The sequence below is a fragment of the Nicotiana tabacum genome, chromosome 7 (genome assembly GCF_000715075.1).
Source record: "Nicotiana tabacum cultivar K326 chromosome 7, ASM71507v2, whole genome shotgun sequence".
In the NCBI taxonomy this organism is placed as follows: Eukaryota; Viridiplantae; Streptophyta; class Magnoliopsida; order Solanales; family Solanaceae; genus Nicotiana; species Nicotiana tabacum.
This window is the reverse complement of record NC_134086.1, coordinates 11011245-11024185: the sequence shown is the minus strand read 5'-3', so window position 1 is coordinate 11024185 and position 12941 is coordinate 11011245. Positions and strand designations below refer to the sequence as shown.

The following is a 12941-nucleotide window of genomic DNA, read 5'->3' as shown; positions in this document are numbered from 1 at the left end:
ACTTATTTCTGTATTAGATTGTTGAAACCTTGTATTAGAGGCTCAGACTTGTGACACCGGATCAGTGGGCTGTTTTATTGAGATTTTTCGTGATTATGGTTTCCGCACATTTCATCTGTTATATTCATACTTTTATTTATATTAAATTGGTATTAAATCCCGAAAATTGGTATTGAATTATAAAGAAAGAGATTGTGAGATGTTAGTTGGTCGGGCTTGCCTAGCATTGTGTTGGGCGCCATCACGGCCGGGGTTGGGGTCGTGACAATTTATGGGACCCACAACCTACCGAATCGAAGGTCTATAAGTATAGTTCGCAACAAAAAAACATCACATCAAACCGACATTGGAGTAAAAGGTTATGACTATTTTACCACGCACTGTCCAGGCTAAAACTGGGTCGCGAACCGGGTCGGGTCAAACAAGTGGTATAAGTCGGCAAATTCGACTTTTAAGACCTCAAAACATTTTATTTTAGTCCCAAAACAGTGAGCAAGTTGAAGAGAAGGCTCCATAGTGTTCTTAAGTGATTAAGGTTCGTTTTTAACGATTTCTATCGTTAAAGTTTGCCCCCGTGCCTAGAAACGTAATCTCTACGCTTTGCAATCGTTTCCCCTTTTATTAGTTGTGTTTGGAGCTATTCTTGGAAGATAGGAATTTGTTGTTCTTTCTGGTTCTTCAGGATTTGTACTTGATTTGCCAAGGTAATCATCTTGGGACTCTTTTATGATAGTTTTTACAAAGTTATATGGGCGTTTCGACAAGTTAGGGTCATATGGCAAATCTGCCGATTTAAACTCAATTATGAACTGTTTATAGGTGCGTATAAGCTGCATATGTATAGTGTTTGCGAAGCTTAGGACGTAAGGAACAACTTTTGTGAAGGAACTACATGCATTCGCACGTTCGTTGGAAAGGTATGTTAAGGCTACGCTTTGTCCTTCCTTTTATCACGAATTCTGGGAAATTCCTAAGACGTCAAATGTGATATTTTACTATTCTATTGCTAGAAAGACCTTCTGTGAAAGGTATTGGGATCGTAGCTAAAGTATTTTCATGATGCTATTAGGTTGATATTCCACTCATTCGGTTAAATAAGGTATTCGACATCTATATATGTCATTTTGTCGGCTTTCTTAACTATATGTTTATATATACGAATTCTTATTCGTCTTTGGGTTGTGTGACTAAAAAAAGAAAGGCATTTAGTATTTGCGATCAGTCCTTCTTCCTTGTTAAAGTATATTTTAAAATCTCTAAAGTGACACGTCGATTTCCAAAAATCTCAAATATAATTTTTATGTTTAAACTACTAAAACACTTGATTTTTGAAATACTTTCTTTTACTAAATATTAAGAAATCAGGTATAAGGACTAAGTAAAGCACCTTAAGCTTTTTACGAACATCTTTAGAGTTAAATTATCTTTCTAAAAGTCGATTTAAGTTTTCAAGCTTATTCAAAGAAAAAAACATATAAGGTTCCACGAGACAATTGTATGTGATACGAAGGTGATTGTGAGATTATGAGAATAAAAGTACCAATGAGCCAAGATTGGCTAAGTTCTTGTTATGGCCTATTATGTGCATTCAAAGTTCATATCATACATGGCATATTATGCATGGACTTCGAGTTATAATCGGAGGTAAAAGGCCTATTTGCTCGAAAAACTATATATATTGTACAGATGGCCACAAATTGGCAATATGATACCGGTTAGCTACCGGGAGAGACCTCCATTGCTAGCATTTGGTTGGGTATGTCATGCATTTACATCAATATATATGTATTCACGACATACGACTACACGAGCATACCATGCATATTTGATTACTATGAGGTCAGATATCAGCCATGGAGGCTATCAGAGTTTCAGTGTCAGGTGGTATCTCTATTGCTTTTTTTTTTCATCAGCTATGTATGATTCTACTTTCTGCCTTACATACTAGTACATTTTATTCGTATTGATGTCCCATTGCCCGGGGACACTTCATTTTTGCTTCGTGCGTGCAGGTCCAGGTAGGGACTCTGATCGACCCTTCCGCTAGGATTTCGGGGTTCAGCTGTGAGTTGGTAAGCTCCACCTCTTCCTGGAGCTTTCATAGGATGGTTACTTTTGTTGTACAATTTGGGTATAGTCGGGGCCTTGTCCCGACAGTGCTTATGACACTCTTAGAGGCTATTGTAGACACAATATTCTGGGTTTCTTTTTGCAGCTTTCAGTCTCCAGCCCATAGGCTTGGCATGTATATATATGTGTGTAAGCATGTATGTCTCCAATAGCGACCTTGTCGGCCAGCTAGTATTTTATTATTTTGGCTCGTCTACCTTTGTTTATATGGCTTATTGTTATTTAGGTCATGACCATAATGGTCCAGGCTTAGTATTTCAGATGTTGTGCTACCCGATCTGTTGGTCCCCAGTTTAGTTAGCTAGTATATTTAGTGGCTAACTCGATCGAATACGGTATCGAGTGCCAGTCGTGCCTCCCCTAGTTTGGGGCGTGATAGATTCATCTCGAGGTCCATGCAAAAAGGTTTTGTATTATGTTTTAATTTGATGTAAATTATAAAAAAGTAAAGGTGTTCTATTTCAATGTAGAAAAGGCAAAGAAGAAAAACAATCATGAAGGTTTAGAACTGAAATAGGACAGGAAAAAAACCTAGAATTGGAGTAGGATTCAAGACCGATTATTTGAGTTTTTTTTGTGTTTCATGTACTCCCATAATATACATACTTTTTTTATTTTCTCCATATTATATTGGATTTTTTACATTCCTATGCGACATAGGAAACCTTATTACCCTCAATGTTTAAGGTTTGACTTAATTACACTTAGTGTACCAAATTACCAATTTTATACCATAATTAATTAAGGGTATAATTAATTGTACGTTTTTCACTCCTTAATTAAAGGAATCTATATATCTCAGTATCCCCATTCATCCCACGTTTCTCTCTCCTAATCCCTCAGCCTCACCCACGTTTTACCCATACCCACATTCTTTTTACCATTTTCCATCTTCTCAAACCAAATTCTCCCTCTAAATTCACAAAATATTAAAGAAATTCTTCAACAAAATTGGTTCCTCATTTTACTCCAGTTGAAGTTCATCAATAAAGAACAACAAAGCTTCAAAACAAAGTCCTAAAAAATTAGTAGTAGCTGATATACCCTCATTTGATTTGGGTGTGTTATCCCCAAAATCACCCAAAAAGCAAGGTAAATCTCCACATGCAATTGCAGAGACTACTCATAGTTCCTCTCCCCGATAAATCAGAGCCGAGATGAGAACCAAACAAAAACATGATGTAGATGCTGGAGAAACTTCTACACCAGGCAAACAAGTCAAATGAAAAGGAAAAGAGATTTCGGTAGACGACGACTTTGTAGAAGAGGTCCCTAATCTTCGAACAGGAAAGAAAGCAAAGGTGTCTCCTGGTTCGAAAAATCCAAAAATGAAGAAACATTCAAAAAAATACCCTAAAATTGTTCAGAACCAATCATTGGCGAAGGTAAACATTTATTAGTTTCGTTTCTAATTTTTTAGTTTGGTTTAGGATGGTAAAATCTGTGTTATACGTGTGTGAGACACGTATAGAGTAATTGTCTTAATTTTGAAGATTATTTGTAGTTGTGATGTTCTGCCTTTATAGTTTTAGATATTTTGTAGTTTTTTTGTAGTTATACTGTTAGGTAACTTGTACTATTTGAAGCAGAATTGTAGTTATCTTTGTTGCTGCCTTTTTGTAGAAAATGCTTTAAATTGTAGATATTATGTAATCATTTGTAGTTATGTTGTAGATAAAATATAGATGAATGTATCCTTTTTATGCATTTTATTAATGTAAATTAATTTATTATTTGTGCAGAATGGACAGTTTTTTGTCCCACATAATGTTGATTATGAGGTGCTTAGATTCCACACTTTGTGAAATCCTAGCATTCCTAGACAGATTAAAGAGCTTCTATCCTTAAATGAGTTGAATCTTTTCAAAAAGACGTGTTTTGGATACTTACTGTCTCTTCCCACCATATGCATGCAAAACCAAGCCATTCATTTTCTGATGAAGTATGAATTGACCAAATTTAATGCATCATATTTTTCTGTATAGTTAAAGGGTGAAACATTAAATTTTGGATTGAGTGAGTTTGCATTAATTACTGGTCTAAGATGTATTACCCAGGTTATTGATTTTGGTTATACTCCCACTTATGTTAGCAAAATAATGAGCAGTTATTTTCCTAACAAATTAAGAGTGGAGAAGTCTTATTTGAAACAGATAGTAACCACTAGATCCTGGGTAAACGATGAGGATGCGGTGAAGTTGTGCATCCTTTATCTTTTAGTTGTCCTTCGGACAAAGATCATGTTTCTTTTGTAGATCACTTTAGATTCTATTTGGTAGAATCTGGGTAATATGAGTCATACCCATGGGATATTAAATCTTTCACCCAGATGATGGAATCTGTTAGGCACAGACTAAATCCGTATGTACATTCTTATCTCATAGGGGGATGCTCACTAGCATTGCAAGTATGGCTTTATGAGTGTTGCTCTACTGTCAGCACTGATCTAACTACGAGGTATTCTAACTCAATACCTCGCATACTAAGATGGTCAGCTAGTAAGGGGCAGATTTGGTTAGCTGCCTTTGAAGAGAAGATGATAAAGCCTGAGTGGAAAAAGGTATAGTTTCTTTTTTATGATTAGACATTTACCTTCAAAATATCTACAAGTATTCTACATTTTCTGCCTTGATCAAACTAATTTATTTTTCCTCATTCAGTTTACCAACATAGTTGAATCTGGAGAAGAGATTGCAGTGCTGATTTTGCCCGACAAAATTGAGTAAAAAGTTCAAGAAGGTGAACAAACATTTGAGGTTCCCAATGTTGATCCTCCTACATTGGAACCCAAACAAACAAATGGAGAAGAGGACAAGGAGTCTATTGCTAAGAAGATCAGAAAATTAGAAAAAGGAATTGAACAGGTAATACATATAAACTACAATTTATCTATATATCTACATTTCATAAACTGTCTACCAAATATCTACAAATTTTTAAATTCTGATATATATCTTTACATAATTGCATATGTTTTGCATTGTATGTTAGGACATATTATGAAGTTAACAACTTACTATATTGTAACTTGTAGGTTGATAGAAAGCTTGAAGATTTTAGTAAAGCTGTCTTTGTAGAACTCGATAGCCTTCGAGGGTTTATAAATGATTCTGTGCAGACTGTTTTGCAAATGATAAACAGTAGAAATGTGCAAGATGATGCAAAGGTAAGATCTGACTTTTACTTTTATAGCAAAATAATTTAGACATATGAAAAAATATATACAAACTAACATAAAACATTCAGTTTGCTTGCAGTTCAACAAAAAACAATGACCAACAAAAAGACTTGAACAATCAGCATTTTTAGTTCAATATTGGGGAACAAGTGCAGGAAAGCACTAGCAAAACAGGTATCTACAAAATACCTACAAAGTATCTACAAGTTGTTCAGTGTATATACAACATATGTACACTTATCCACAAAATATCTACAATTTTGCTACACATATGCTACAACTTTCAAGCCACCATTTTCCAGTATTATTTACCATTTTTAATTATAAAACAGAACATGTTGAAGGTGCAGTTGGTCAAGAAAATCTTCCATCACATGGTAATTTATATACACATTTTCAAGTTGCAACTGATGAAGACAAAGCAGGTATCATACTGTCATTCGGAGATATTTTCTTGTTGTTTATAAATTTTAACATTCTTGTTAAGTAAGATATGAATTGTGTTACAGTGATGGAATATATCAATGCACAGTCCCCAATTCACGGAGTGACAGTAGCAGCTCAGACAGAACAGGTCATTGAGGAATAGGTGATTCAGTATGAGGAATAGGTCATGACAATAAAGGTGCACATGCACAATATGTGGATCTAGGTGATTCAGAAGGATCAGGAGTTGAGAAGAATAGGGTCACACTAGATAATTTTGAGTTGCCTGACAACTTATCCCAGTTGGTTAAGTTTGGCGAGCCTATACAAGATGATGCAACACCTATGCATCCGGGGAGAACAAGGCATCCGGGACAGCATGCCCGATCACCATTTATCGCTCTATACAGTTCTGGGGGCAGTAGCTCGGTTGGACCTAAAATTTTCTACCTCAAGCACCCTTTTACTACTGTTATTGGTGAATATGTAGATCCGGAGGTTTTAGAAAACTTCAACAAGTGGTTATACCACTGTAGCGACAAAGGTTCAAAGAGGTATGAATGCATAATTTGACACTTGCATTTCAGCATTTATCTTTTACATATCTAATTCAATCTACAATTTTTTTTGACATTTATTTGTTGTTACAGGAGGAAGGCTCCGTTTTCCATAAAGGATAACCAAATTAAGCCTTGGTTAGACCTTGGAGTGGAAAAGGTTGATAAGAAGGAATGATTCTTTTCCCTGGCTCACCCCGAACAAGTCCTCAATGACTCGGTAAGTATCAAGGAGTCTATTCCCAAGATATGATTTGTAGATATTTTGTCTCCTCTTTTGTAGTTTAATTGTATTATGTTATAGATATCTATAATATATGAAGATGACTTGTAGTATAAATTGTAGATATGATGTAGACATGATTGTAAATGTTGTCTTTCTTGTATGTAGTGTAATTATATTTAGGTTTCAGATTATGTATCATATTTGAAGATTATTTATAGTATAAATTCTATATGTATTTTGTGGACAAAATAGTTTGTTGTTGTATTTCCTGTTTGTAGTATAATTGTAGTTATTTTGTAGTTTATGTAGAATATTACAAGATTAATTGTAGTCTAAAATATAGATATAATGTAGACATGATTGTAGATGTTATGTTACATGTTTGCCCAGTAACTGTAGATAAATTGTAGTTATTTTTAGATTATTTGAAGTTGACTTTGTAGTTTAAATTGTAGAGATGTTTTTAGACATCATTGTAGATTTTTTGTTTCTGTTTTATAGTTAATTGTAGTTGTAATGTAGTTTTATGTAGATTATTTGAAGTTGACTTGCTGTTTATATGCCAACTATTTTTGGTTGCAGCACATTAATGTTTTAATGTATTACTTGAGGAAAAGAGGCAAGTATGGCCCCAATAACAAGACCAGGTAACAACAGATTGTTTGTTCAAGACCAAGATAGAACAAATTTATGAAAAGCTCATAAATTCATCTCCATAAGAGAAGTATTCAGTTGTTAAACCCCAAGATGGTGTTGCAGAATATATTTTGGGGTATAGAGTACTTGCCAATGTTGCATGGGATGAAGTTGACTATGTCATCATGCCCGTCAATATTGTAGAAAAATTTCATTGGGTGTTGGTCGTTTTCGACATTGCAGACAGACAACTTTATGCGTATGATTCCATTGTCTCTTCACACAACCATCATGTTGTTGAATCCTGTGTCGAAAAATTTTTTATTATTATCCCTTTGTATTTGTCATACACTGGTTTCTATGGGAAGCGTAAGGACATTAACTTCAAGAATACAAAGGCATACATCGAGAAACCTGTTACCGACCCTCTTAACATTCAGTGGATCGTTGCAGAGATTCCACAGCAAAAAGAAGGGTCACTGTAAAAAATATATTCTCTCTTTCTATGTATTTAATTCTTTTTTTATTTCTAATCATTTGGTAAATATTTTAAAAAAATTGTATTCTGCAGCGATTATGGTGTATTTGTTGTTGCCTTTACGGAGTATGTTAGCCTTGGAGATTTGTCAATTCCCGCAGAAGACCTTTCTGATATTGACCAACATCGTAGACGTTATGGAGTGCTCTTATGGGACTATGCTACAAAGAAGCAGGAAGATGGGTCAATCAGTAAAAGTGAGGTTACAGGCAGACTAGCAAGGAGGAAGGGTGCACTTGCATTGAATGAGAAAATAAGAGTCCAGAGAAAGAAGAAGTAGTGTCATGTATATGTAATTTAGTTGATGCTAGTTTGTAGGAGAAGTATAGTACACAACTTTCTGAACAATTCATTTGTATTTTTATTGTAGCAGACCTTTTGTTTTGTTAATTTCTATCCAGTTTAGTAGTTCGCTTGAAAATAACTTGGTGGTTTTATCTCCAGTTGTTTAATATTTACAGCACTTGTTCTTCATTATCTTAAACGTAGTTATTATGTTGTTAGAATACAAATTATCTACAAAAAAACTTCAAATTATCTACAATCTAGAAACACTGAATGTTGAGATTGTATATAATTTTATAGTTGAATATGTATATAATTTGTACGGAATACCTCCAGTTGTATTTAATTTCTGTATATAACTATCAGTTCAAGTTAAATTATTTTTTTTAACTTGTAGTTATATTGTAGATAATAAATATTAACTGCTATGTACAAAATGTCAAAAATGGAGGTAGATGCTTGACACAATACAGAAAAACATGTTAACAAACACAGAAACAAATTGAAGTTAACTACATTATGATATTTAAAAATTTAAACGATTACACACAAAATTCTGTTAACTTGAACACACTAACAATTATTTTGAAATACTATTCTAACTACATGATATTTATTTCTTTTTGGGTGCATTATGGCAAGATCTTTTGTTATGCTCTTCACCTTCACAGTTGCCACATGACACCTTGTACTTCTTTGACTTTAGTTCATCATATCTTTTGTATCTTTCCTTTTGAGGTCTTCCTGGCTGCCTTTTCTCTCCCGCAGGTGGATTTACTACTTCATCAGATATATATTGTGGCATATTCCATTTTCTTTCATCAGGAAGGGAATTTACTGATATTTTATATGTACGCAGTAGGCTCTCCTTTGTGTAATACGGAGAGCAATAGTTTTCATAAGTTTCATTCCTGTGCCTTAAAGCTGCCAAAGCATGCGCACATGGAAGTTCATCAAGTTGGAACTGGCCACAACTACATTTCTTGCTTTCAAGACACACAATGTACCGCTTCACACCATCTATCACAGTATGACTATGATCTGTTGAAGCCCTCACCTACAATTACATAACAAACAGAAAGAAAAATATTTACAATCATAAAAATAAATTATCTACAACTTATCTATAATTTATCTACAAATTATCTACAATCTACAAATTAACTACAATATGTCTACAATTTATCTACAATCTGGAAACACTGTATATTAAAATATTATTTTTCTGCACCAAATAAACAGATCTTACCCTAAGTTTCTGAGATAATGTACTGTTTTTCTCCAATTCTTTGTTGAATTTGTACCCAAGGAATGTGAAAGTACCCTTTGCCTTCAATAAATTCTCTTTCGTCCAACGTTCAAGAAGTGTCCTCATATACTCTAATAGGTCAAATATTGGCAGCTCTCTTGCATCTTTTGTTACAGCATTTAACAACTCTGCAATTTTTGATGTCATAGTCCAGGTTCTATTCACCGTTGCATGTACTCTTGACCATCTATAATAGCCAATATCATAGAGGTATGATTTAACACGCGGGTCTATATCTTCAATCTTCGACATCCTTTCATTAAATTCATCCAGAGTGTATGACCCTGCAGTAGCAAAGTACAATTCATTTAATTGTTGATGACCCTTCTTGAACTTTGCCCTTATATTTGTCCAAATATGCCACATGCAAGAGTAGTGTGGCACGTCCGGATAGACAATTGATGTTTCCTTCAGGATACTCTCATTCCTATCTGAAACAACACACATTGAAGTTCTTTCACCATATGCTTGCGTGAATTGCTCAAAAAATCACTTCCACGATGCATCGTTTTCCGAATCAACCACAGCATATGCCAAAAGCAATATTGTACCTACATTATTAGTAAAAAAATAAATAACTGGCATCTTTGAAAATGCATATAAAAACACAAATACATATAAACTACAATATATCTACAAAGTATCTACAATTTATAAACTGCCTACAAAATAACTATAATTTTACCTGCTACCTGCTGCATCCATTGTGCTTGCTGTCAACATAATCCCCTTGTAGGCTGTCTTTAAGAATGTCCCATCAACCACTACTACTGGTCTACAATATTCCCAACCACTTATTGATGTACAAAGAGCAACAAATGCATATAAGAAGTATTCATCTATTGTCTTCTTCAATTTAACAACTGAACCAGGATACGTCTTCTCAAGAATATAAAAATATTTTGGTAATTTATTGTAGGAGTCAGCCAGATGACCTCTCAAAAACTGTAAAGCCTTTTCCTTTTCTCTCCATACTTGCATGTAGCTTAGGTCCACTTTGTATTGGGACAACATGTCAGTTTGTATGTCCTTTGGTGTGTAAACTATCTTAGGATCACAATACTTTGGCATGACCATGCTACCAACTACAACTGCAGTGCATTTGCGCTGTATGAATGTATCATCCATTAAGGTGCATGTGTGTTGTCTGTTGAAACTCCTGATCTTGAACATTGCAGAATCATTAATTGATGTTGCCTTGAAGTGCCAATTACAGTTTTCTCCAACGCATATAAGCCAGTAGCTACAAAAAAAAAATATTTATAATACATGTTATCAATGTAGATGTAACAAAAGGAATGTTTTAACATAAAGTAACACACTATACAATATAACTACTTTTCATCTACATATCACAAGGAAAATACTGTTTATAATGATCTTTTCACCATTAATATCTTCATACCTTCTGTGGTTAGATCTTTTAACCCTGAATTGGAACTTGTGCATGATAGAATAGTGCTTCATTGCAGTTGCAATTGTTTGCTTGTCTTGATACACTTGTCCTTCTTCGATAATACTTTGTGTACCTTCAGTTATTATTTCACTTTGATATTCCTCTATGACGGGAGAGGCTGGCATATCAAGTAACTGTATTGTCCCAGACGAGCCTGCATGAAAATAAAGATAAACAGTGTCGTTACAATTTTGTAGAATTTTTGTAGATAAATTGTAGATGAAGAGAAAATTTTCTAGTCAACATTTTTTCAACATAGATTGTAGTTTAATTGTAGTACAAATGTAGTACTTTTGTAGATAATCATGAAAATAATATTGCTTTATACATCCTAAAACTGATGTGTAGTTTATTTGTAGATAAATGTAGGAATATTATAGATATTACCGTAAAATCAGACTTCCATAGAATTTGAAACATAACAAACCTACACTTGTGTTCTCATTTGTAATAGTCAAATCCATATTGAAATCTCGTACACTTATAAGTAACGGATACGATCCTAAGTTTTTATTCTCCTTTTTTGTCTCCATATACACACAAACCCCATATTGTTCCTAATCTCCATTGGAGGATAATTCTCATTCACAATGTATTTGATTTCTACAATTTTTTTCCGAAGTATCAATCATTAATTGCTCTGCAATTGTAGAAATCAACATACTGTAACTTGCATCCTCATCGAGCACAATGCCATCAACTTGAAAATCTCTAATACTGCCATAGCTATCTCAATTCCCATTTAATTGTAGCATGATTGAGATTTTGGACATGATTGCGTGTCGTTGCTGAGGTATTGTTCAATATTTTGTCATTTTTTTGATTTTTTGGATTAAGAAAAAAAGACGAAGAACAAAGAATCGGCAGAATTGATTTCTACAATTTGACTTGAATTTGTTAAATATTTTGTCGCTTCTTTGATTAGTGGATTGAGGAAAAAAGTCGACGAACTGAGCTTTTGCAGAACTAATTTCTACAATTTCATTCGAATTTGTTGACGATTTTGTCTTTTTTGGATTTGTGGCTTAAGGGAAAATATCGAAGAACAGAGTTTTTGCAGAAAAAGTGTAACGACCCGATCGGTCGTTTTGAGCTCCGGCGCGTCATTCAGCAGTTTGAGGCCATGAGCAGCTTCATCTCAGGTATATTGACTTGAGTGTATGGTCAGAATTAAAATTCAGGAAGTTTGGAGTCAAATCTAAATGGAAATTCTCATTTTGAAAGCTTAAAATTGAAGAAATAAACTAGGATTGGAATTTTGAGTAAAAGACCTCGGAATTGGGATCCGAAGGTTCCAGCAGGTTCGTATGATGATTTCGTACTTGGGCGTATGCCCGGATCGGGTTTTGGATAACCCGGGAGCGTTTTGGCGCCTATTGTGGAAGATAGCATTTTAGAAGAAATTGCATCGTTTGGCTTAAAATGCATTTCAGTGTTATTGATGTCCGTTTGGGATTCTGAGACTGGGAGTGGTTCCGTATGGTGATTCTGGATTTGGGAGCGCAATCGGAAGTGAATTCGGAGGTCCGTAGGTCATTTTGGAGTCGTTTGGCTAAATATAGAAATTTGAAGGTTTTTGAGAAAATTCGACCGGAAGTGGAAATTTTGATATCGGGGTCGGAATGCGATTCCAAAAGTTAGGGCAAGTCCATAATGTCGAATGTGACTTGTGTGCAAAATTTAAAGTCATTCCTGAATGATTTTGGTAAGGTTTGAGACACTTAGCCTCTTTTAAGGAAGCTTAAATTGGAAAAGTCAACCGGATATTGACTTATGTGTTAGAGCGCTCGAAATGCGAATTTTATAGTTCGGATAGCTTTGTTAGGTGATTTGGGACTTAGGAGTGTGTCCGGAATATTTTTGTGATGACCGGTGTAGAATTAAGCTTGAATCGGCAAAGTTAGTATTTTGGCGAATTCCGGTTGATAGGTAAGATTTTGATCTGAGGCTCGGAATGGAATTCAGAGAGTTGTTGTAGCTTCGTTATGTCATTTTGGACTTGTCTGCAAAATTTGAGATCATTCGGACTAGTTTTGACGTGTTTCGACATCGGATGTGAAAATTTGAAGTTTCAAAGTTCATAGGCTTGAATCCGTGGTGAATTTAGTATTTTTGTGTTGTTTTTGGTGATTCGAAGGAACAACTAAGTTTGTGTCATATTATGGGACTTGTTAGTATACTTTGTTGGGATCCCATGAGG

At 34.6% G+C, this 12941-nt stretch overlaps 1 protein-coding gene and 1 pseudogene across 1 annotated transcript; one reads left to right on the top strand and one right to left on the bottom strand.

Moving 5' to 3' along the window:
* Nucleotides 1-7971, top strand: part of LOC142161981 (uncharacterized) — a 31721-nt pseudogene extending 23750 nt beyond the window's left edge.
* Nucleotides 7972-8589: 618 nt separating this feature from the next.
* LOC142161980 (uncharacterized) lies at nt 8590-11205 on the bottom strand. The gene is made up of 6 exons (XM_075218275.1): nt 11169-11205; nt 10691-10895; nt 9971-10528; nt 9811-9836; nt 9226-9716; nt 8590-9033 (listed from the first exon to the last, which is right to left on the bottom strand). Exons 1-6 carry the CDS (start codon nt 11203-11205, stop codon nt 8590-8592), a joined length of 1761 nt encoding a protein of 586 aa, XP_075074376.1.
* Between the last annotated feature and the right edge of the window lie 1736 nt (nt 11206-12941).